The following is a 27,678-nucleotide window of genomic DNA, read 5'->3' as shown; positions in this document are numbered from 1 at the left end:
AATTTCATAGAGACAGAGAAAGTTAAACAAAATGAGAAGACAGAGGAATATGTTTCAAATGAAAGAAAAGGAAAAAACCCTGTAAAAACCCCTAATGAAACAGATAAATAATTTACCAGATAAAAAATTCAAAGCATTAGTAATAAGAATGCTAACTGAACTAGGGAAAGGATAGATGAACACAGTGAGAATTTTAACGAGAAACTAGGAAACATAAAAAAGAACCAGTCCGAACTGAAGAATACAATAACTGAAATGTGAAAGACAGTACAGGAAATGAAAGCAGACTAGGCGACACAGAAGAACACATAAGTGATCTAGAAGATAGAATAACAGAAATCACCCAATAAGAACAGCAAAAAGAAAAATAAATTTTTTAAAATGAAGATAGTTTGGGACTTCCTTCGTGGCACAGTGGTTAAGAATCCACCTGCCAATGCAAGGGACATGGGTTCAAGCCCTGGTCCAGGAAGATCCCACATGCTGTGGAGCAACTAAGCCTGTGCATCACAACTACTGAAGCCCGCGTGCCTGGAGCCCGTGCTCTGCAACAAGAGAAGCCACCTCAATGAGAAGCCCGAGCACCACCACAACGAGTAGCCCCCGCTCGCCGCAGCTAGAGAAAGCCCGCGTGCACCAACAAAGACCCAACACAGCCAAAAAAATAAATAAATGAAATGAAATGAAATGAGGATAGTTTAAGGGACCTCTGGGACAACATCAAGCATACTAACAATCACATTATAGGGGTTCCAGAAGGAGGAAAGAGAGAGAAGGGGGTAGAAAATGTATCTGATGAAATTATGGCTGGAAACTTCCCAAGGCTGAAGAAGTAAACAGATATCCAGGTACAGGAAGCACACAGGGTCCCAAACAAGATGAACCCAGGGACCCACACCACAACATATCATAATTAAAATGGTAAAGGTTACAGAGAGAATTCTAAAGACAACAAGAGAAAAACAAAGAGTCACATACAAGAGAACCCCCATAAGGCTATCAGCTGATTTTCCTGCTGAAATTCTGCAGGCCAGAAGGGAGTGACATGATATAATTAAAGTGCTGAAAGGGAAAAACCTGCAACCTAGGATACTCTATCCAGCAAGATTATCCTTCGGAATTGAAGAAGAGATTAAAGAACATCTCAGACAAGCAAAAAACTAAAAGAATTCAATACTTAAACCTACACTAAAAGAAATGTTGAAGGGTCTTCTCGAAGTGGAAAAGAACTAATAAGAATCTATTGGAAAGGGAAAATCCCACTAGGAAAGGCAGACATATAGCAAGGAATGAAGATTACTTAAATAAGTCAGTATGTAGATAAGGATACAAACTGTAAAAGCAACTATAACTACAATGCACAGTTAAGGGAGAAACAAGAATATACAAAATGACATCAAAAACAAAATGTGGGGGAGAGGAATAAAAAAAGAAGGATCTTTTAGAATGTGTTTGAACTTAAATGACTATCAGTTTAAAACAAGTAGATACAGTTATAGGTTAACATATATGAGGAACCCCATGGTAACCACAAAATCAAAAACCTACAATAGATACACAAAAGCTACAGAGAAAAGAACACAAGCATGACACTAAAGAAATCATCAAAACACAAGGGAAGAAACAAAAAAGAAGAAATGAACAACGAATTAAAAATGCAACATAAAGAAGCCCATACTCTATATGAAAATGAATTTATAAAACAGCTTTACCCGTCTCGCTATTTTCAGGCGGTGATTCATACTCTGAGTGGTCCAGACCCAAAGTGCTCATGGCTGTCTGGTCTGACTCCGGTAAATCTGACAGTGCAGCATTCTCATGACTTTTGTCACCATCACCATTGGTGTCCAATCCTGTAATTAAGAATTTCACCCCAAAAGGCAGGGTTAGAAGAATAGCCTTCTCTTAAAACAAAACAAAAGACTTATACCTGCAGTTACTTGACCTTTTTAACTTGACTGTGAGAAACCTCGTTGCTCTTAAATACTGTCACTAACCATGACACAGATCTTAAACACTTTCCCAAAGATGAACTACAAGGAAACAAAGCCGAAGCCAAGAGCAAAGATGCCCCTCGCCCCCACCCACTCACCCTCCTGGCCACGGCCGGGCGTCGCCTCCCAGGCTGCGCTCACACTGCCATCCGCTGCACTACTTGCTTCCAAGTGTAACACAGGAGTCCCCCATACTTTTGCATTAGGGTTTAGCTCTGAAACCTTGGCCGTTGGTACCTAAGAAAAAATGTGATATATTCATTTGTATCCAAATTTCAATCAAATGCAATTTTACTTACTAATTCAGAGTTAAAACACATCCACCTTAGAGAATTTATGCGAAAAAGGCTGAACCTATTTACACGTACGTTTAGGATGAAATCAAGTGCAAAAGTAATAAAAGTTGATGTACTCAGAACTCAACTCACCAGTAGATTTTAAGTTCTTACTAAGTAGAAGGCTCTCTAGAAACAGGAATGAAAGAGCCCCTGCCTTCATGGAGATATTTGATCAATTGTGTAACTGATAAATAACTGGTGATCCAATTATCATCTCTGTTCCAGATTCCCAACACAATTCACAGATTTAGAAATCTGAATATCGATGGATAAAATGTTAAAATAAAGCTCGAACACTCACAGAAGTAAAGGCTGCAGAAAATGAAAGTCTGTCGGAGAGGTGCCTGGTGCGGCCACTCTTTGTGCTCATTTCCAGTTACTCGGCCTCCTCGCTGTTCTGGACACACCGGGCCCTTCTGCTTGCCCGGCTCCACTTGACCAGAACACTCCCAGACATCCGCACGGCTGGCTCAAGCCTTCACACCCCTTGCGGATTGCTGAGGTCTTCCCTGGCACACCCTACTAAACCCACAACCATCCCTGGATTTTTCCTCTCCTGCTTACAAACCTTGAGTGGCTCCCAAAATCTAAAAGAAAGTTGATGTCCCGGGGACAGCTGCCCCCCCAAACTAACTCCAGTTCTACTGCCATGATTCTTGAGCAAAACCTAGCCAAACGATCTGCCTTTTCCCAGGCACCATAAGCCTTAACACCACTGTGCAGGGGCCAGAGCTTCCAAAGGGAGGGGCAAGGTTCCAGGTCCCAGAAGCCCCCAGGTAGTGCCAGGCAGGAGCTCCAAACTGGGAGCAGCCTCACTGCATGACCCCAGAGATGCCGTCTCCAAGGTCAGGGGCACCATGATGAGCCAAGAAGGAAACATGTGGGTTAACAATCCTAAAAAAGAACAAATTCACCCTAGCTGGGGCGATTAAAGTTTGTAGTGAAAAACGAAATGATTTCTGAAATTGAGTGTAGAGACGGATGTGGATTAAAACTACAAAATATACTCTGTTCATACCTAGGAGGCGTGGGCAATAAACTTCATGCCCACAAAACCAGGCACCTAAGTGAGGGCCTATCTGGAGTCCTTTTAAGTAAAGTACTGGATAGGGCAAAGAATAGGGTTCCCCCTTCTCCTTAAAGAATATCATTCTCAAGAAGCACTTACTCTTCAAGCTCCCTTCTTAAATGACATCTAAACTTCCAGCTCATTTCTGGTCTCTGCTTCTGCACATCCACCCATCTCTCCAACAAATACTTCTGAAATTCTCACTAAGTGCCCGGTACAGCACGAGGCGATCAGAGTATCATGGGGAACAGGCAGAAACGACGGCTGCCTTGAGCACAGCAACGCAGAAGACGCTCCACACCTCACAGACACCACTGCCCTTCTCAGCAGTTACACCTTTTCAATCTGTTCTCTCTTTTTTTAACTCACATCTTTATTTTCTTTCCTATTCTAATACTCGCGTAAATCACCTTTTCTGGTTAGACCCAGTCTTGTTCTACTACCACATAACACACATCAAGTTTCCCACCCACGGAACATACTCCCCTGACCTCGTGGACATGCTATACATTCTCTAAATTCCTAACACCAACCCACACTGGTCTTTTCCATTTTTAGCACCATCTGCAGTTGGCTACACTGCATCACCGACACACATTTTTTAGCTCACTAACACACACACACACAGAGACACACACACACATGGTCCTGGGAGCACCCTGCCTGCAAGCAGCATCCCAGGGCCGTGTGCTCCTCCCCCTCTGCTTGCACCGCAAGGACATGTCCTGTCCTCTCTGCGGCCCAATGGTTCCCGGACGTCGACCCTGGGCACACTTCACGGCTGACACCTGGCAGTCCTGAGCTCAGCATGGAGCTGCCTGAGAAACATGCAGAAGGAATGAATGTTTAATAACGTAATAACAGAAAATTCTACTTTCCACTATTTGACAGCTTGTGCAAGGTTTTATGCCACAGCTGAATGGAACCCTATCTGTACACAATTTACTACTTCTAAAGCAGTAAATCAAGTATTAGGGACTTACCAGTTTTGAGCAGTTAACCAGTATTCAAGAAGTACTCTGAGGTGTGACACGGGATGCAAGAACAGAGACATGATTAAGGGGGAAAGACATGACAGCTAGCACGAGGGCCTGCTGGGTGACAGGCGCACACCACGCACGTACCTGCGTTTAATCCTAACACCCTAGGAGGCAGTGGTCATCACACCCCATTTCACAAGGAAGAAAACCAAGGCAGAGAAAGGTTAAGTAACTTACCAACAAAAATTATGGTAATTAGAAAACTGTGTTCTAATATCAGGAAAAACAAAACATTTATCAAGAGTTCATTAACTTCATGTAACTCACATGAGAAACAACTTGTACTAAAAATATTTCTTTAAAAATGTAGCTACTCTCTTGCAGTCTTAGGGACCTCCAACTGATTATCAACAACTCAAGTTTCATCTGCACAGCTTTCTAAGTCTTATTTTTCCACTGAAAAATCACGGCTAAGCAGTGGTTATTAGAACCAGCAGTGAGCTGACCTTAATGGCCACGTGCTGAAGCCATTCTATACAAATGACCAATGTTACTCTTTGAAGAGTACAGTATCCCCAAATTCTTGACACTCCAAAGAAACTTTCTAACCTTCTAAATGCTACGCTCCATTAACAAAAATAAATAACCTACCAACTCATAAACTTACATTTTCTGGCCAGGAAACAGAATCGTCCCACTGACAAGTTACTGAGTAGGAACTAGAGTAACTAACACCAGAGGAAGGGAAAGGCACATGGAGAACATAAAACAGGTGAGATAATGGAGGAAAAGAAGCACTCGTTTTCTATTTTAAGTTAGCATGGACTATTCCTGGATTTGCCACTAAGTTTAGTAAGGCTTTACAGTCATGACATCTGTAACTCTGGCTTTTTATTTGTAAAATGGAATAACAGTGGCTACTTAAGACTAGTTTAAAAAGATGTCTGTACAAGCACTTTGAGAACTGGAGTTCTGAACAAAGAGCACTCTCATTAAATGTAGTCTGTCAAATTAGAATACTGTTGGGCACATCTCACAATTGAAAAGCTAATTCAGAACAGTGCACATGTACCTCACCCACGTGTGTAAGAGCAGGACCCATGTGCACTCTACTTGAGGTACAGGCGCGGACTCTCACAGCCAGGTGTCAACCACATCCACTGATGGAAATGATTAGGTAGTGTTTTGCCTCCATAACTACTTAAGGAACAAAACTGATTAACTTGAATGTAACTGTTTCTGGTAAAACTCCCAAATGTGGGCATGGAAAGGAAAGAAAGGAGGTTAATGGATAAATTATAGGATTTAATTTCTACTTGTTTATTTCCATATAATAGGCATAACACTGGAGCCACATCTATCTCCTTACTATTACCATTTTTCTTGCCTAATGCAACAAAAATCACTAAAAATAAACTGATTGAATGAATGAGATTTTGCTATTACAAGTATGCAGGTCCAAAGGACAGCTTTAAGAGCAAGACTAACTTCCTGTTTGTTGAATGTTTCATTTATTACAGAAATTCTAGGAAGATGCTCAAACTAGCTGCCCGTTGCAGGATCATTTGCGAAGGTTCTTCCAAACCAGTGGGGCCTGAGCACTGAGGTCCAAAAAGCTCTGCGGTGCTTCTGACTAAAAGAAGACAGAACCAAGATTTTGGAGCCAGTTAAAAGCATCAAGTTATACCTCCCTTAGATGGTTACCATACAAAAACAGTGGAAAGCACAGATTTTAATGCTGCTATATTCTGCAACTGTAAACTTCTTAGAAGTGACTTTAAACACCCAATGGGCCAAAAGTTTGTTCTGCTCCAACAAGGGGCCGGTGGTGAGGACAGGATGGATGAAGACTGAGGGGAGCAGCCTCTGGGGGCACATGCATCTGATGACCAGCATGCAGGGGTTAGTGCTAACGAGAGTTGACACGTAGATTCTGCCTTAAATATACTAACCAGTGAACCAAATTCATGTTCTTCAGTTTGGAAATGGTTAAATTGATGTTATACTAACTTATAGCTTTACAATAACATTCAAACGACTGCCAATTGTTTAGAATAAATCTTTGTTAATCTGAGTTAAAAGCAATCAAAATGAAAGATTAGCACATCACTGCACAATAATAAGAACTGGTACAGCATACTTACTAACTGTCCACCTCTCTCTTGCCATCCCCAAATAACACCATCTTCTGCCACTGGTAGCTGATAAGGGGGCTTTTCCATCCAAAACAAAGAGATCTCTAGGTCCTGTGGCTTACTGTGCAGGTCCTCACTAAATATCTGCTCTTCTAATGTGTCTTTCGCAGCTGCATTAGTCCACGGGCAGCCCACTTGATATCCACAACCATCTGCCAGCCCTTCAGAAAACATCTGTCTTGCCAACTCTGCCATCGGGTAACAGGAAAGTTCATTCAAAACCTGGGAGTACAGTTCCTCTGGGAAGCTCTGCAAATCCCCTTTTGAGGGCTTTTCAGCTATGAGTGGTAGAACAGTGTCCTTGCAACCTGGTACTGCTACTTCCTTGCTGTCACCTGGGATGACGGGAATCACCTGCGGACCATCGAGAGGAGCAGCTGAGCATCCGTCCACTTCAGCAGGGTCAACACCAGCCAAGCAGGAGCACCCCGCACGAGCGCCCCCTAACTCCATTCTTCCAAAGATCACCTTTGAACTTCCCACCAAACCCACTTCCCCATGTAACCCAGGTCCCTGCACAGTGGGCCTGGCACCCCTTTGTCTGAAACGGCGTGCGTGTCTACTTGTCCCACGCAGACCCACACAGTTGATGATGCCGGGACCACTGCCGCCTTCCTTCAGACAAAGCGTCTCCTCCTCTTCTCCACCAAGCAGCTCTGGTTTTCCCACCCCCAATGCACGTCCACCGGAGGCATCAGAAACTTCTTCAGCTGATTCGGAGAAAACCTGCTTCAGTCGTGGGCTCCCACCATTGTCCACAGAGTTCATCTGCACTACTTCTGACTCCCACGCACCTGGACTCGAACTCTGGTTTAAAGCTGGCACAAGGCTAAGATCTTCATATCTGTCGTCATTCACTCTACAAGTTTCATCATTTTTTTCTACTTGATTTGTAACAAAGTCAGGGTTTTTTGCTACACTAGAACTAACACAAGCCAGCACATCCTGACTGCACACCGCCTTGCATTTTTGTGCATTTGTTTCCCAGTCAAAGGCTGTTTTAGGGTCTGACTGGACACTTCCTATGTCAATTTTACTGGTTTCTCTGTGACTGGCTCTCAGTGATTCTTGTTCAGCACTTTCTAGTCTGTGAGGGTGACTCCCTGAGCTCTTCACACGCGTTTCATCCTCTGTTTCACTTTCCTCTTCAGCGCAGGTGAAAATACACGCAGAGGAAATGAAGTCACTCTTGAGCCACCTGTAGCCATAGCGAGACGCGCCATTTCGGGGCACTTCCTGTGAGTTTCGGAACACTCCCTCCACGTCTGCTGCCTGCACTGCACACGTTACATCACCGATCTGGGCCTTGTTGGCCCTAATGTCTGCACTCAGATGTACCTGACAGGCAGCTCTCCATTCAAAAGCCCTCGAACCACAACCCTCATCTTCAAAAATGCTAATTTCATCCTCATGTTGATAAGATGAACTATTTTGAGACTGCAAAGACAATTCTGCTTTGTTTGCAAGCTGGCTGCTTCCCACTTCCAAGCTGCAGTCACTCTGGTGCTGCTTCTCAAGCATCACTGGCCCCACGAGGAGCTCAGTGCCCAGATCAACACAACTGCTAGGGGCTGATTCTTGGAAATTTGCATGAATAGGAAGACACTCATTTCCAAAGCTCAGTGAAGTGATATATCTTTCTGAACTTAAATTGATTCTATCTAGACTTATGGAAAGGAGACTGTCTGATCTGCTAACATCTAAACTGGAACAATCATTGTCTTTTAGTGGTTTTATAGAGTTATTTTCTCCTTCCTTTTCAGAGTTTAAACTCTGATCTACAGTAGCTGTTATAGCACCAGAATCACCGTTTCTTTCAACTTTTGAAGTGCCATTAATTAAATTAACATGCGAATCAGCCACCTGACCTCCCGGTCCTGAACTGCAGTGCTCTCTCCCTTCTGGGACAGTGCATACACACAGTAGCGAGTCAATGTCTGTGCTGATATTTAATGTGGGAAGTGTGCCAACATTATGTAATGCACTCCTTTCTGTGTAATCTTCAGGAAACCTGGTGGAAGTCTTTGCCTGCAGGTCACCAATGTTTACTTTACAGGGTGGGTCACCATCACTCAAAAGTTCAGAACTAAGTTCAGTTTTCTCTTTAAAAGCTTCCTTCCTTTCCCCTGGGAGTGGCCTTCCCTGCGGGGATGGCTCTGCCCGCGGTGCCTCTGACTCCCCTGGCCCTTGGGCAGCATTGTCTGGTGGCCAGGCCCCTCCGCAGAACCCCTTGGAGGTGACAGCTGGACGACTCTCTGGAGCCGCAGCTGTTCCACGCACATGAGCACACAGCTCATCTCCAACGTCCGGGCCGTTAGGGTCAACAACACAAATACTGTAAAACCCGCTCTCTCGTGAATTCCTACATCGTTTGTGGTCACCACAAATAGGATCTCCACCCTCCCTCTCCCCACGATTCAGACCTGCAGAGTTAGCAGCGCTGCCAATCTGAACAGTTACCGCTACCTCATTCTCTACCGCAGAGCTTTCCCAGGTGGCTGGGCGACAGCAGGGAGGGTGACTGCCAAGGCCCCGGTCGGAGGGCGCCGGGGCACGTGAGCAGGGTCCCTCGCCCTCAGGGAGGCCCCCACTCAGAGGGGCGCAGGCACCTTCACCACCCCACCTGACAGCAGCGACGTCGGGGTTCTCGTCAGCCTCACCCACGCTTGCAGACCCAGTTAAGAACCCAGACATGGGAGAGAAGACCGAGTTAAGTGGCCGCCCTGGCGTTGTACCCTGTCTGTGCACCGGTCTCACAAAAACCCCGGCCCACACACCGGCCCTGCGTCCCATGCTGTGAAGTTCCTCACCTCCAAAAGTACCGAATAATGAAGATAAAGTTTTACTTATCTTGTTCTCCGGTTCCTTCTCCTCCACAGATTTTTCTAACAGGCCAGTTTTTTCACTGTCATTGTCACTACTTAATTCTTTACTGAAGCAACAACCCATGTTCGAAAGTTCAAAAGCTCACATAACAATGCTTGTCGCTTTCTGAGCCTCCGCAAGTGCATCTCCCACTAACTTTCTATAGTTTCTGATGAGAAGCCGACACCCAGATCCCAAAAATAACCCTCGCACAGCAGTCACATGTCCCCGCCACTCAAGTCCAAAATCCTAATCACAACAGACCCTGTCCAACTGCCATTCTATTCCACATTAAAACCCAAACAGCACACGGAATCCAAAGACTGAGAACACAACAAAAAGATTTTTGTATTATTTTTCTTATTCTCATAAACTCAATAAAAAAATAACTAAAATTATTATCCCAGACAGAAGAAGGAATTTCAGACTTTTGCTTTTTCTACAGTGTTTCAGCATTCTCTGAATTATATTTCATGGAATGGTGGCAACCAAAGGAGTTAACGTGTATATTCCCCAAAGGGAAACAAGTGTAAAAATTTGTTTTTTAAAATTCTTAGGTACTTATAGTTGAATCTAATTTTCTGCCTTTGAGAAATAAAGTCTGTGAGTGTTTGGGAATGATCGTGCTAGGCATGAAACTGGAATGGTGTCTGTTAGAGATGCATGTTGAAATGTTTATGGCAAATGGCACGCTGTTAAATCACACCTGGCCTGAAAATAAAGAAGTAAATACATACAGACATAACACTTTTTAAAACTGTGTGTGCAGAGGGGAGGAAAAAACAAAATAAAAGCAAAATGTGAGGGTGGGAACTGCTCAAGTCAGAATGGGCACACTGAGGTTCATTTTATTACTCTACTTCTGCAAATGTCTGAAAGTTCTAGTTAAGAAAACGGAAAGAGCAAGAGAAAAAGAGAAAGAAAGAAAATCTACACCTGCCAGTCCAATACAGGAATCCCCTCGAAAGCTCCCAAACGAAGCCCTTCTTCGAGCAGTAGGAGCACCGCCACCCCGCACCCTGTGGTCCAGGACCGCTGACACATACAATGGGTCCGAACCTTCTTCAACATCTGTAAGCTTTGTTCTCAGTATAAGAGATTCTTTTTCTTATTATGATTCAGATATGCTATTCTGAAAACAAAATAATTCTGTTAACTCCTCTGCGAGGAGATTTTTCTACTTTAATCTACAAGTTATGGCTGGTGTACTACTAACATTTTATAAAATGCTGATATCTTTGATGAAAAAAGTTTAGGAGTTCTACTTAAACATGAAGATAACAGGGACACTTCTAAATGTACATAAACTCAAGTACTGAAACCACAGCAGATGATGGTGATGATGATGATGATGATGATGATAATGGTAGCACTTATGTGCTACAAGAATCTAAGTACACAAATATTTTCATTTTGTCACACATTTATTTGAATTCACACTCCCAACAACCTGGGGTAGATGTATTAACCCCATTCTACCGATAAGGAGGGTTGTCTCTATCACTATAGAGTTAAATATCCCTACAAAAAAGGATTCTTCACCCAGGATGACACAAACCCTTCACATCTGTGACATGGAGTTAAATGGAGCAGGAGTTACAGGGGCAAATTCATAAGCTTATCTGCCTAGGTGTGTGTCGGTTAGCTTTTACCATGTGTGTAAGCTTTGGCAAATTATTAGGTCTCTTTTTCTCACTCTTCTCACTTGTAAAGTGAGGCCAATACCAATACCTACTTTAAAGAGTCGTTGTGATGCTATTAAGTAAAATACTTAGAATCAAACCCCAACATCACTTCAAAGTCCTCATAATCTGACCCCAGCCCACCTCTATAATTGCCTCTCATTCTAAGATGCCATCCTCCTCAGCTCCTCTATTTCATCTAAAAAAAACCCAACTGGGAACTCCCTGGTGGTCCAGTGGTCAGGACTCGGTGCTTTCACTGCTGAGGGCCTGGGTTCAATCCCTGGTTGGGGAACTAAGATATGTTAGTTTGGCAAGCCTCGCAGCACAGCCAAAAAATAAAATAAAATATAAATAAATAAATAAATAAAAAACCCCAACTGAATAACCCTGGCATATCCTATCTTTGCTCAAACCGTTTATCAGGTCTCCTCCCCCCAATTTCCAAATCTCACCATCCTTTATAAGGCCACCCGCCTCAATTTTGCAAAACGACTCTCTCCTATCCCCACACGCTGCCCACTCTTCATGCCTCTGGGAAAGCATCCTAATAGCAAGTCAGTGTCTGCACCATCAACTCAAAGTGGGGGAATCTACAGGCACTCTAAAAGAATTAAAAGATGCAAACACAAAATTTTAAAGATATGTCCATGTTTGCATGTAAGTTTAAGAGTGCAGTGGCGCTATGTGACAACACTTAAATTAACCTAATTTACTGAGAAAAGAACTGGATCTAAAACATCATAAATTCATTCAAGCCCAGTGAAGTCCAGGTGACACCAAGGTGCACCACAGAAACAGATCAACAAAAGCAGTAAGAAGTTATTCACTCGAAATTCTGCAGTTTAGGTTGTGGTAAACTCAAAGAAATTCTGGGTAACTAGTACCACAAGTACTTGGTGAAGGAGCTTTTAGTTTCAGCAAAACATCACCTGCCAGACTAAATGAATGTCATTAATCTGCATTTTATAGGTTTGAGCAATCAAGTTTTATATTTGTATAAGAATTCTTATTACATGCAATAAGAATTTATCAGTAGTTCTATGTTATTAAAAAGACAATTTAAATCAAAGACAACCTGGAAAAAGTTCTCACATAAAAGGTTATGAGAAAATGTGGGGAAGGGGAGTAAGAAAATGCAGATCTTTTAGAACGTGTTTGAGCTTATATGACTACCAGTCTAAAGCAAGGAGATATAGTTATGGGTTAACATACTTGAAAACCAGGGTAACCACAAATCAGAAACATACAACAGATTCACAAAAACCAAAAAGAAAGGAACTCGAGCATAATACAAAAGAAAACCAACAAACCACAAAAGGAAAAAGAAGAAATACAAAATTAACTGGAAAACAAGATTTAAAATGGCAATAAATACATACTAATCAATAATCACTTTAAATGTCAATGGACTAAATGTTCCAATCAAAAGAAAGAGTGGCAGATTGAATAATAAAATAAGGACCTACAATATGCTGCCTACAGGAGACCACTTTAGGGCAAAAGTCACATATGGACTGGAAGTGAGGAGACAGAAAAAGACATTTCATGCAAATGGAAATGACAAGAAAGTGGGGGTAGCAATACTCATATCAGACAAAATAGACTTTAAAACAAAAGCCATAAAGAAAGACAAAGCGGGACACTATATAATGATAAAACCATCAACAGAAGGAGTGGATATCATACTTGTTAACATATATGCACCCAATATAGGAGCACATAAATACATAAAAATACAACAGACATAAAGGGAAAATTCGATGGGAATATAATAATAGTAGACTTTAATAATCTACTGACATCAATGGATAGATCTTCCAGATAGAAAATAAATAAGGCAATGAAGATTCTGAGTGACACATCAGAATAGTTCGATTTAGTTGATATTTCCAGGACATAGCATCCAAAAAAACCCCAGAATACACATTCTTTTTAAGTGTGCATAGAACATTCTCTAGGGTACAAAACAAACCTCAACAAATTTAACAGTATAGAAATTACTTCAAGCATCTTTGCTGATCACAACGGCATGAAACTAGAAATTAACCACAGAAAGAGAAACAAGAAAAAACCGATTACAGGGAGACTAAACAACATGCTACTAAGAAACCAATGGGTCAACAATGAAATCAAAGAGAAAATTTAAAAAATACCTCGAGACAAATGACAATGGAAACACAACCATACAAAATCTATGGGATGCAGAAAAAGCAGTTCTAAGAGGGAAGTTCATAGCGATACAGGACTTCCTCAAAAAAAACCAAGAAAAATCTCAAATAAACAACCTAACCTACCACCTAAAGAATTAGAAAAGGAACAAACAGAACCTAATGCTGGCAGGAGGGAGGAAATAAATAGAGTAAGAAAAAAAAAAAAAAACAGAAAAAAATCAATAAAACCAAGAGCTGGTTTTTTGAAAGGATAAACAAAAGCAACAAACCTCTGGCCAAGCTCACCAAGAAGAAAAGAGAAGGGATCCAAATAAACAAAATAAGAAATGAAAGAGGAGAAACAACAAGCAACACCACAGATTTTTATGGTATTTTAACAAAATACCATAAGAAAATATTATGAACAGTTATACACCAACAAAATGGACAACTCAGAAGAAATGGACAAGTTTCTAGAAACATACAGCCCACCAAAACTGAATCAAGAAGAAACATAATTTGAACAGACCAATCACTAGATGTGAAATAGAATCTGTTAAAAAAAAAAAAAAAAAAAAAATTCCCTGCAAACAAAAGTCCAGGACTGGATGGCTTCTCTGGGGAATTCTACCAAACGTACAAAGAAGAACTTATACCTATACTTCTCAAACTCTTCCAAAAGACTGAAAAGAAAGAAACACTCCCAAAGTCATTTTATGAAGCCACCATCACCCTGATAATAAAACCAAACAACGACCATACCAAAAAAGAAAATTACAGTCCAACATCTTTGATAAATAAAGATGCAAAAATCCTCAACAAAATATTAGCAAACCAAATCCAACAGCACATAAAAAGGATTACACACCATGATCAAGTTGAATTCATTCCAAGGTCACATGGATGGTTCAACACATACAAATCAATCAATGTGATACACCACATCAACAAAAGACAAAAACCACATGATCATCTCAATAGATGCAGGAAAAGCATTTGATAAAATTCAACATCCACTCGTGATAAAAACTCTTCCCAAAGTGGGTACAGAAGGAACATATCTCAACATAATAAAGGCCACTTATGACAAACCCATAGCCAACATAACACTAAACGATGAAAAGCTGAAAGTGGGACTTCCCTTCCGGCACAGTGGTTAGGAATCCACCTGCCAATGCAGGGGACATGGGTTTGAGCCCTGGGCTGGGAAGATCCCACATGCTGCAGAGCAACTAAGCCTGTGCACCACAACTACTGAGCCTGCGCTCTACAGAGCCCAGGAGCCACAACTACTGAGCCCACGTGCCTAGAGCCCATGCTCCACAACAAGAGAAGCCATGGCAATGAGAAGCCCGTGAACTGCAACGAAGAGTAGCCCCAGCTCACAACTAGAGAAAGCCCGCGTAGCAATGAAGACCCAACACAGCCAAAAATAAATAATTAAAAAAAAAAAAGAAAGAAAAGCTGAAAGCCTTCCCATTAAATTCTCAAACAAGCCAAGGATGCCCACTATCACCATCACCACTTCTATTCAACAGAGTATTGGAAGTCCTCACCATAGCAATTAGGCAAAAAAAATAAAAAGTATCCAAATCAGAAGGGAAGAGGTAAAATTGTCATTATATGCAGATGACATGTTACTCTATATAGAAAACCCTAAAGACTCCACACAAAAACTATTAGAAGTGATCAATGAATTTAGCAAGGTAGCAGGATACAAGATTAATATACAGAAATCTGTTGCATTTCTTTACACTAACAATGAAATATCAGAAACAGAAAGTAAAAAAGCAATCCCGTTTATAACTGCATCCAAAAAAAAAAAGAAAAAGAAAAAAACCTAGGAATAAACCTAAACAAGGAGGTGAAAGATTTATACACTGAGAACTATAAAACACTGATAAAGGAAATCAAAAATGATTCGAGGAAAAGGAAAGATATGCCATGCTCTTGGATTGGAAGAATTAATACAGTTAAAATGGCCATACTAACCAAAGCAATCTACAGATTTAATGTGATCCCTATTGAATTACCCATGACATTTTTCACAGAACTAGAACAAATAATCCTAAAATCTATGGGGAACCATGAATAACCCAGAATTGCCAAAGCAATCTGAGGAAAAAGTACAAAGCTGTAGGCATAACCCTTCCAGACTTCACACAATACTACAAAGCTACAGTAATCAAAACAGCATACTATTGGCACAAAAACAGACGTACAGATCAATGTAACAGAATAGAGAGCCCAGAAATAAACCCACACCTATGGACAATTAATCTTCAACAAAGGAGGCAAGAATATACAATGGAGAAAAGACAGTCTCTTCAGCAAGTAGTGTTGGGAAAGCTGGACAGCCACACCTAAATTAATGAAGGTAGAACACTCCCTCACACCATACACACAAAAAAACTCAAAATGGCTTAAAGACTTAAGTGTAAAACATGACAACATAAAACTCCCCAAAGAGAACATAAGCAAAATATTCTCTGACATCAATCATAACAGTTTTCTTAGGTTGGTCTTCCAAGGCAAAAGAAATAAAAGCAAAAACAAACAAATGGGACCTAATCAAACTTAAAAGTTTTTGCACAGCAAAGGAAACCATAAACAAAACAAAAATACAACCTACAGACTGGGAGAAAATATTTGCAAATGATGCAACTGACAAGGGCTTAATTTCCAAAATACAGAAACAGCTCCTAAACCTCAGTAACAAAAAAACAAACAGCCCAATCAAAAAACGGGCAGAAGATCTAAATAGACATTTCTCCAAAGAAGACATACAGATGGCCAACAGGTACATGCAAAACTACAATGAGGTATCACCTCACACCAGTCAAAATGGCCATCATCAAAAAGCCTACAAATAATAAATGCTGGAGAGGGTGTGGAGAAAAGGGAACACTCCTACATTGTTGGTGGGAATGTAAATTGGTGCAACCACTGTGGAAAACAGTATGGAGGTTTCTCAAAAAACTAAAAATAGAGTTACCATATGATCCAGTAATCTCACTCCTGGGCATATAACTGGAAAAGATAAAAGCTCTAATTCGAAAAGACACACACACCCCAAGCGGCACTATTTACAATAGCCAAGATATGGAATCAACCTAAATATCTACCAACAGATGAATAGATAAGAAGATGTGGTATATATATATACAATGGAATACTACTCAGCCATAAAAAAGAATGGAATAATGCCATTTGCAGCAACATGGATGGACCTAGAGATTACCATACTAAGTGAAGAAGCCAGAGAGAGACAAATATATCATTTATATGTGGGATCCAAAATATGATACAAATGAACTTATTTTACAAAACAGAAATAGACTCACAGACATAGAAAACAAACTTATGGTTACCAAAGGGGAAAGGTGGGGAGGGATAAATTGGGAGTATGGGATTAACAGATGCATACAGATGGGTTACTAGTATTCTAGTAATATCTTGTAATAAACTATAATGGAAAAGGATAGAAAAAAGAATATAGATATATACATACATATGTATAACTGAATCACTTTGCTATACATCTGAAACTAACACAATATTGTAAATCAACTGTACTTCAATAAAATAAGCAAACATAAAAAATGAATTATGCAAGTGCAGGATTGAGAAAAGCAAAACAAAAAGGTTATGAGAGGTCAAGCAAACTGGTGAACTAGGAAGCTCCAGGCTCTCATTCCTTCACAGAAATATCATGAAAAAAACAGAAGTTTCTGAACACACTTTGTAGGAGCTCTGAAAAACAATCATAGTTTACAGCAACTAAGCAAAGAAACAATCAAGAAAAGGCTGTGCTCGACATGGCAGGAACATATTGTGGTGTGGTGTGACCTTGGTCTGGGGTGGCAGCAGCCCAGGTCCCAGATTCCCTCCAGGAGCCAGAGGGAGCAGGGTAAACCTTACTTGCAAATTAGTGTGTCCATCTGTTCTGTCTTAGCTGGAGGCTACCTAAAGGACTGACTTGCCTCTCCTATCTCACATAACTCAGAACACAAATGGGAAAAGTGGGGAATTCCCTGGCAGACCAGTGGTTAGGACTCAACGCTTTCACTGCTGGGGCCCAGTTTCGATCCCTGGTCAGGGAACTATGATCCTGCAAACTGCACAGTGCAGCCAAAAAAAAAAAAAAGGCGGGGGGAAAGTGGCAGGCACTGCTCATAAAAGGTATAAGGTGGCTACAAACCCACACATGCCAGGGCAGAAGATGACACGCGGAGACACGCAAGAACCACCTAAAGCCCCTAGAAGAGGCTGGAGTGTAACTCCGGGAAATTAGGACATTCAAAAGCAGCCATGTATATGGGGAATTCAGAAAGCTACACCCAGGCAAGATGTGTGCTCAAAAACATCCTGAGAAGACCTTCAGCTTTCACTTCAGGCTGATCCCTAGTCTCCAAGGAAGTTGAGCTACTCAGTGAGGGACTGTCCCAGCACAAAGCCAGTCTACAAAGACTGGGAGAGGCAGCTCTACTCCCTCTCACTGGGGGGAGGGTTGGGGGGTGGGGCAGGAGGGGGCCACCAGGCAGGGCAGTGCTGGACTGACTGACTGCTTCAACTCACGACATTCAAGGAAATCTCTGTCAAAATTCAGTTGAACACAAGCAAAAGGAACAGAGACATCACTGAATACACATGACAAGGAATAGTCTTTACAAAAATAGTTTGGAAAAGTCTCAAAACCATGAGACTACTATAGCCTTCAACAACAGTGACAACAAACAGCAAACCCTGGGTAAGAAGCGAATCTGATGTCCAAAGTTACCACATTACAAATGTAATCAAATGCCCAGTTTTCAACAACAACAAAATCACAAGGCATACAAAGAAACAGGAAAACACAGCTCATTCAAAGGAACAAAATCAACTGTCCCTGAGAAAGCTCAGACATGGGACTTACTAGATGAAGACTTTAAACAATCATCTTAAATATGCTCAAAGAGCTAAGGAAAAGACATGAACAAGGAACTAAAGTTAATCAGGAAAACAATACGTGAACAAAATGAGAATATCAACAAAGAGACAGGAACTGTAAAAAAGAACCAAACAAATATTCCAGAGCTGAGAAGTACAATAACTGAATTGAAAATTTCACTAGAGGGGCTCAACAGCAGACTTGGACAGGCAGAAGAAAGAATCAGCAAATTTAAAGACACGACAATTAACGTACACATTGTGGGAGTCCCAGGATGAGAAGAGAAGAAGGGTAAGACAGAATATTTGAAGAAATAATGGCCAAAAATTTCCCAAATTTGATGAAATCCATGAATTTACAAATCTCCACAAACTTCAAGTAGGATAAACCCAAAGAGACCTATACCAAGACACATTACGATTAAACTGTCAAAAGACAAAGAAAGAATCTTAAAAACAGGAAGAGAAAAATGACTCATCAAGTACAAGAGATCCTCAATAAGATTATCAACCAATTTATCATTAGAAACCTTGCAGGCTAGAAGGCAGCGAGATGAAGGAAAAGTGCTGAAAGAAAAAAATTGAGAATTCTTTATCCACCAAAACTGTCCTTCAAAAATGAAGGACATTCACTTCATTTTTGACATTCCCTGGAATGTTAAAGGAGGGACATTCCCTGGGAAAGGACATTAGCAGATAAACAAAAGCCAAAGAATTTAAAAGGCAAATGCATATAAACAAGCATAAATCTATGGTATTGGGCACATAATAATAAGATATAATTTGTGACACCAGAAATGGGGGTGGGGGGTTAGAACTTTATAAGAGAAGAGTTTCTGCATGCTACTGAGGTTACTAAGTAGGCAATTTAAATTAGATAATTATAACTTCTGGATGTTATATGTAATCCCCATGGTACCAGAAAGATATACATATGATATACACAAAGGTAAGTTTTTAGGATGAATGACTAAATTATCAATTATGCCATGTTGATGTTAACAAAATTTCTTTTCAATTTAAATAAAGTATGACTTGCAGAGAACTATCAACAAGCTACATTACACAGTTCCTGCCCGAATGGGTCTTAAAACTCCCATGACAAAGCATACACATTTGAAACATTTAAAAAATAACACAGAACATAATTTATTAAATAAATTTTAATCAAATATACATATAAGGAAGTAATACAGGTGACTATGAAAAAGATGAATCAGTGAAGCTAACAGTTATAACTGAGAATGCCCTTGAAGGACATAAAACTTCTAAGATGGGCAAAAAAATTACAGAAGGAAAAAAAAGTATTAGAGTTGATTTTATTCTAAATGGCAGCTCAGTTACTTTTTAATTGTAATTTTTAATTTTAGGTAACTCAGTTACCTAACAATAAACAATAGTAGCTTTAATATTCTTTTCTGTATAATAAAAACAATAAAAAATCTATTTGTTTTTTCCAGATTTACATCTCAGGCCCTAACCTCTCTAATCAGGTCCAACTGGCACTGATGATCCACTTCACTGCTCACTTAAATTTATACCAGGTGGATTTTCCCTCCACAAACCTTTCCTTCTCCAGTTTCTTTCATCTCAAAATAAATGAAACCACCATCCATTAAGTTGCTCAACTATCCTTGATTTACTTTTCCCTCACCCTAACCCCTAAATCCAATCCATAAATGGTGCCACTGAATCCACCTCCAGAGTAAATCTGAAATCCATTCATTCTTAGTCTAAGCCACCATCATTTCTCACCTGGTGCCATTGAATCCACCTCCAGAGTAAATCTGAAATCCATTCATTCTTAGTCTAAGCCACCATCATTTCTCACCTTAACAGCTTTTTAATTTGGTTTCTTTGCTTCTATACTTGGCTCACTACAATACATTCTATTAATATAATGAGGTCAAAATAATCTTCTTAAAATATAAGTCATGCTATTCCCCACCTAAAATCCTCTAGCTCTATCCCAAATTAATTTCAACCACTTAGAGCCAATGCAAATAGTTCCCAAATGGCTGACAAGAGCTAGGTTTTGTCTCTGGTATTACTTTCTACTTGTTGTTTCTCTTTCTAAAGGAAATAACAGATGCCAAAGGGGAAGTTCTCTTCTCGAGCTGGCTCTGAAGCCAGGTTGCCTAGGTTCAAATCCTGGACAGCTGAGCAATCTTGGGGAAATTACTTAAGCCTCTCTGGGTCTCAGTTTCCCCTAGCTAAGATCACTTTTTGGCACTCACTGATTGGCTAAACTTGTAAATAGTTACTACTCAATAAGGGTAGTATTTTATGGGGGGAGGGAGCAGGGAGCTGTATAATAAACAATTGATATTACCAATGGAAAAATGCAAACCTGCTCCTGAATTATCCAGACATTTATTTTGGGATCACTATGGCCATTCTCCTCCTACTTACACTGCATCCAACTTTGGGGGGAACACTAAACCTTAAAGAGAATGGTTCCTAAATTAGACCACTAAGCACATTCACCTTCCAATCATACAACTGCAGACCACTGAGGATCAGCACTCAGAGCCACCAAACCAACTACGGCATCCACACACTTAGGTGCACCATGATAACGCTGGTTAGAAAAATGTTCAAAGCAATACCATTTATAATAGCAGGAAAAAGAGAAACAAGTTAAATAAATGTACCCAAAAACCCAACGGCTAAAGAAGTGACGGCAAATCAACATAAAGAAAATACTACAGGGCAAGTACAAGGGGATATATAGATGAAATCTGCTATGGGGGAAAACATGAGGTGAAATATATATATATTGATTACAACTTCATAAAAATGTATGTACTCTTTAATAAGACTTTTATTTTCTATAAAATGCAAGTTTGTTTTAAAGTTTTAAAAACACACATGTTGTGAGCCCAGACAGTCTCTTATGGTCCCTTCCAGCTCTAGTATTTAATGATCCTATGAAAACCTAAAGTGTGCAATACCTTGAAAAACTGATAAATAGTATATGCACAATTTACAATACCAGGTGTCAGAGATGTGTTCTGCCCAAGAGACTCCAGGGGTACTGGGTTGCAGGATTGGACCAAGAACTAGTCATATAATATTCTATTGTAGTACCTTGACCCTTTAAAATGACAAAGCATGTGTAGGCAGTACTAGTTGCAAATTATTTCACCACAGAAATGAAATATTGAATTCTGGCTAAAGTGTTACACTTCTTTTCCACATAGGTCTTTCTCAGTAGTTTTCCACAAAGTAATTTTAAAAAGCAAGCAAAGAAACACCAAACCAAAACCCACCCATAGAATCCAAATATCTAGTTTTATGCCCTGAAATATGTTTTAAAGATGTTTGAACGTTATAATGGACCGCAAATCAACCAAGAGGAAGAGGGAGATTTGATCTGAAAACAATTATTTTAATCCATCAATGATTTCTGTATAAGTCTTATATTCGGATTTTGAAGTACTTAAAATATTATAAAATTCACTTAAAAAATCAATGTAAAGTACAATACGCAAAAAAATCCTACATACATAATAGAATAACAACAATGAAACAAAGTAGTTTGGAGGGGGTCCCTCATTTTTTAAAATTCTCCCTTACTAAAAAGAGATCAACAGGGACTTCCCTGGTGGCACAGTGGTTAAGAATCTGCCTGCCAATGCAGGGGACACGGGTTTGAGCCCTGGTCCGGGAAGATTTCACATGCCGCGGAGCAACTAAGCCCGTGCACAACTACTAAGCCTGTGCTCTAGAGTCCGTGAGCCACAACTACTGGGCCCACGTGCCACAACTACTGAAGCCCACGTGCCTGGAGCCCGTGCTCTGCAACGAGAAGCCACTGCAGTGAGAAGCCCACTCACCGCAACGAAGAGTAGCCCCCGCTCGCCACAACTAGAGAAAGCCCACGTGTAGCAATGAAGACCCAATGCAGCCAAAAATAAATAAATAAAATTTTTTTTTTTAAAAAAAGATCAGGGCTTCCCTGGTGGCCCAGTGGTTGAGAATCTGCCTGCTAATGCAGGGGACACGGGTTCAAGCCCTGGTCTGGGAGGATCTCACATGCCGCGGAGCAACTAGGCCCGTGAGCCACAACTGCTGAGCCTGCGCGTCTGGAGCCTGTGCTCCGCAACAAGAGAGGCCGCGATAGTGAGAGGCCCGTGCACCGCGATGAAGAGTGGCCCCCGCTTGCCACAACTAGAGAAAGCCCTCGCACAGAAACGAAGACCCAACATAGCAATCAATCAATCAATAAATCTTTAAAAAAAAAAAAAAAAAAGATCAACAATCCAATCCCCACCTTTAATTTCTACATGAGCTGCTTATATTTTCGGGGTGTAGATGAGGTTGACTATAAATTTAGTAAGATTACTTTTAAAAATTTACTTTTACTTTTAAAAAAAGACTTACTTTTAAAATTTTGTAGGATTTATGAGATCACTTAGAGGACTGCCAAGCTAAATGCGCCTGACTCCAAATGCACCTGACATACGCAAATGCAAACGGTGTAAAGCAGGATTTAAAAACCAGTGGATCTCCATTTCCTTATTCTTTCATTAATCACAGCTAAAATGTGAAATCAATTTTCTTAGTAAAAGCTTACTATCACTTTTGTGCTTTACGGAACACAGGCTATTAAAATGTAAAGTTAATCATATACATACAATAGATGATCAGTGAACCATTAAAAACACTGTGAGGAATGCATGAAATTAATACACATGGCACACTGTTGTCTGTAGAACTATACACATACACACACACACAAGCCAGAAAAGGATATACAGTACTGACATATAGTGTACCCAGGTGGTGGTTTTCCCCACTCTCTTTTTGGGGAACACTGACATTTTCTAATTTTTTTACAATTAATATTTGTTGTAAGGCAATATCTGTGAGCCTCAGCTGTGATTAATCTCTGAACTGAATTACCTGACTCAAAGCTGGGATGGAGCTTGTCTGAGAAGTGGTTTGAGATATGGGACCATTCATCTGTAAAATCGAAAACACCAAACACACCATCACAACAGTGTAAAGAAACATATTTTCAAACCACAGTAATTTAGCAAAACAAAACCCACTGAGAAAAGCAAATTTTTACATGACAAAGAAATTCAACGAGATATTCAAAATGATGTAGGAGCTTTGAAATTTAAAATATTTTGAAATTTTAACTGAACACCATAAGTAAAATTCCTTGTAGCTTCCACAGGGAAAATTAAGAAAACCTACTTTTCCCAATGTCATTTAGAAACTTTAAATATTATTGCTTGACATGATAAAATCTTACAATAAACAAATGCACTCAAAATTTAAAACTTACATAATTCTAATTAACTCTTTAAATAAATACCACTACAATCACTATAATGTTATTAAACTATTTACAAATCACTGCATTTTTCTTGGTGATTTTAAATCCAAAGTTTTAAGTATTCAGAGCTATAAATGACATTTGTTTTCTCTATCACTTTGAAACTTCTAATTTCCTCTACTAAGCAACCCCTAAGTTTACTCAGAATATAACATCTATATTTCAGCATAAGATATGCTAGTGTTCCGAGCGTACTGTAGGATCTGTTATCAGAAGAGAAGAGAGGTACACCAGGCCAATGCTGGCCTTGGACGCCCACTCACCAGATGAGCGCTGTCTTTGCCTTCCTGGACTCGCTGGCCCTGAGGTTCAGCCACGACCTTAGCGTCCTGATCAGAAGTCATGAGCTGTTTACTTTGTGGCTCCACTGGGAGAAGTTTAATGCTAGCCGTAGGATGCTGTAAAACAACAGACAGTAAATTGGTAACTTGAGGTGCAGAGTGTAATTAATTCTAAAATGATATTACTAAGCAGTTTTAAAATCTTCAAGTTTTCCAGGACATATGTCTATCCCTCTGGAGTCTAAGTAGTTTAAAGAAATTTGCCCATAATTTCCACCTTACGCACCCAAGAAATAATACTTGTTTTTTAATAAGTTTCTTCTTCACACTAATTTGGTAACCATGATAATATCCTAAGACTTAGAAACTAAATGCTAACATATCCAAACCCACTCATGTTCAGAAAGTTATTTTTTAAAAACAGAAAATTACAAAATTAATAGAACTCCAATTTGGGATTGATGAATCCCAAATTTATATATATATATATATATATATATATATATATAGTTTTTGACCAGCCCCATTAATTTCATTCTGTTCCAGGAAAACAGCTGTTAGGAGAAATAAACAATAATTCATTTAAAAGGAATCCCTTCGCAATTCTGAACCAAAGAAACCAAAAACAATCTAAACAGGGCACAAGTATGCAAAGCAGCCTCTGCAAAGCATTCACTCAGCTCAGAAGCTGGACACTGAACTTCACATACAGTATCTCACTTGATTTTCCCAAATGGCTTATGAAGTAACTCTGGCTCAGAAGGGATAATAGTTTTCATGATTTCATATTATGAGTATCAGAACCAGGATTCTCAGACATCCAGGTGTGGCTTCAGGCCTTCCCTCTTTTCACTGTAAACTACATTGCTTCACAAGATAAAGAAGTTGATTTAACCCAGATTTTTCAGGCTGCTTCTGAAAACACATAGTATCCAAGTGCCAGATAAAGAAATTTAAAAGCTAACTGTTCTTGTCTCACCAGGTAACCATGTAGGTTTTTAGTTTCTATAACGGCACTCCTTATTCTTAATAACCTGCTTATGATAAATTCTCAAAACCCTTGATAATGAAATAGTCTGATGGTCAAAGGTGATCTCGTCCTATTGTCAAATGTATAATATCATCAACCACAAAAGCACAAAATCACTGAAATGCTATAAGACACGTTTGGAAATGTAAACTACTAACAGAGAAATGCTTGAAACAAATCAGTTTCAGAGATCAATGTTTTCCACAATGTAGGATGAATGACAAATATGTTAAACTGTAATCATTTGCAATGTGTTAAATTGTAAAATCCAGAAAATATAGATTGGTACCCAGACTGACAGTCACAGAATGGGGTGTAGATGCATTCTACCACTGTTAACTTGATTTTTAAGATTACCAAAGGAAAAAAAGTTTGGTTGAAAACAAGATATGATACCCAAAAGATAAAAAAAATCAACTACGAGTCCTTTATTATATATACTACCTATATTTTTTCAGACAGTCAGAAATTATGTACCTTATAATAGAAACAGCACCACTACCAGATAGGAAGTAGTCTTGCAAAACAAACAACAAACCCAGGACGTGATCTTATTACAAACTTGCAGCAAACACAAGCACAGAGGAATGCCAAGGGGTTCAGCGAAACTCGCAATTCCTGGACGAGTAGCCTTGGCTTCTTCAACACAAAAGGAGACAAGATACACATACTGGCCAAACTATGGCTTTATTTTGTTTATATGGCTTTATCTGATTCAAATAAACTGAAACCAAAGACAATCAGGGAAGCAACAGTGATGGGATATTTGACAGCATTAAAGAATTCCTGTATTTTCTTAGATGTGATGATATTGTGGTTATGTTTAATAATAATAATAATAAAAGTGAGCCTACCTTTCAGAGCTGCATATTGAAATACTTACAGGGGAAACACCATGATGTGGGGCAGAGACATGGGGGTTCACAACTGTTCTTCCCGGAAGAGGAGAATGAGGGTTCATGATTCGACCCTGTCTACTTCTGTATGTTTGAAATGTTGTATAATAAAAGGTTAAAAAGGTAGCCATGGCAGTAGCTTATACAACAGAACAGTGGTCCTGATCTGACCCATGCATCCTATCTATAAACAAGTAATCTTTACATCACACGACTATATCTCTTTATTACTGACCTGACACACGTTTTTTTTTTAAAAAAAGTCCAACAACTGGAAAAGTTGCCAACAGAAAAAACCCGTAATTCAAAAAGACACATGCACCCTAATGCTAACTGCAGCACTATTTACAATAGCCAGGTCATGGGAGCAACCTAAATGCCCATCGACAGACGAATGGATAAAGAAGATGTGGTACATATACACAATGGAATATTACTCAGCCATAAAAAGGAACAAAACTGGGTCATTTGTAGAGATGTGGATGGACCTAGAGACGGTCATACAGAGTGAACGAAGAAAGAGAAAAACAAATATCGTATATTAACATATATATGTGGAATCTAGAAAAATGGTACAGATGAACCGGTGTGCAAGGCAGAAGTAGAGACACAGATGTAGAGAACAAACGTATGGACACCAAGGGGGGAAAGTGGGGAGTGGTGGTGGGGTGGAGGTGGGATGAATTGGGAGATTAGGATTGACATATATACACTAATATGTATAAAATAGATAACTAATAAGAAAAAAAAAAAGTCCAACAACTGTAAAAGTTGCCAACAGAAGGGGTTACTGATATGCACCTCATTAAGCAAGCTGTACAGAGATACAAAGCATTAAAATTTGCATTAAAATTAACTTTATTATCAAATATCTGAATCTGAAATAAGACTTAGGGTATGATGATGAATATGAGTATGATTGACAACAGTTCCAATAAATAACAAAATAACTTTTTCATTACTTGTTCAAGAAACCAAAACTATTTTAAGACTTACAACCATACAAACTATTGTTTCTTGGCATAAAGGTAGGTCTCTAGGTTGTGAAGACAAATAGGCAAGGGGGGAATAGATCTACTGTCAAAGCAAAATATTTCCTGGCATAAGACCTAGTAATGTGACAACCTGATAGTGGTCAGAGGCAGCTTTCACAAAGCTTTAACGAGCTGAACAAAAGGAGTCATTTTCCTGATTTGATTTCATTTTCTCTTTACATGAAAAAACAAAGAGATGAAATCAGAGGGCCCACCTGCCTACTTAGTGGTCTCTCTGCTAGCAGACCTGGTTAATTCCATCTGTCAAAGCACCACCTCAAAAAGTTTTATTAACCTTATTAACTACTTGGGAGAGTATAGTTCTCTTAGTTCTGTTTCTAAACAATTCTTTTCACATATACCCGAAATGTTTGTTTCATAATTAAATATTTATTTAGGTCTTTTGGGACACTCAAAGAAATCCTTAAAAAAATATAAATCAATTTCAAATAAACATAACTGTATATCAAGTTGGTGGCATAAATATCCAGAGAAGAATTATTCTAAGTGATATTAAAAGACAGTATTTGCATACAAAATCCTAAAAATTCACCAAGAAATCTTAAAATGCACTCAGTAGGTTTGTTCTTTAGGGTAAATGTTGGTATTATTTTGAAACTATTTTACATATTATATACACACATATACACACTGTAATACAATAAGGTAAAAAAGAATTACATTAATATTAAGTATTCATTTTAGCATAAAAGGAAATACAAACCTAAAATCAAATAAGCTAGGCAAGATCTACATAATCTTTTTTTATTTATTGTAAATGTAACTTTTTAAACTACAGTTGGCCCTTGAACCACGGGAGTTGAGGTGTGTGGGTCCACTTATATGCAGACTTTTTTCAATAAAACGTACTAGAGGACTACA

The 27,678-nt window shown here is 39.5% G+C and overlaps 1 protein-coding gene across 2 annotated transcripts in view; it reads right to left on the bottom strand.

Moving 5' to 3' along the window:
• The window catches only part of LARP4B (La ribonucleoprotein 4B), an 82,928-nt gene that overhangs the window by 32,409 nt on the left and 22,841 nt on the right, over positions 1-27,678 (bottom strand). For both annotated transcript variants that reach the window (XM_061179710.1, XM_061179711.1), the window contains exons 2-5: positions 23,819-23,953; positions 23,114-23,173; positions 2,093-2,231; positions 1,713-1,853 (exon numbers count right to left, since the gene is read on the bottom strand). In XM_061179710.1, coding sequence (XP_061035693.1) covers positions 1,713-1,853; positions 2,093-2,231; positions 23,114-23,173; positions 23,819-23,899 — 421 coding nt within the window. In that variant the 5' untranslated portion in view covers positions 23,900-23,953. The remainder of the gene's footprint in view (positions 1-1,712; positions 1,854-2,092; positions 2,232-23,113; positions 23,174-23,818; positions 23,954-27,678) is intronic.

The sequence above is a fragment of the Eubalaena glacialis genome, chromosome 2 (genome assembly GCF_028564815.1).
Source record: "Eubalaena glacialis isolate mEubGla1 chromosome 2, mEubGla1.1.hap2.+ XY, whole genome shotgun sequence".
NCBI lineage: Eukaryota > Metazoa > Chordata > Mammalia > Artiodactyla > Balaenidae > Eubalaena > Eubalaena glacialis.
This window is presented reverse-complemented; position numbering and strand designations above follow the sequence as displayed.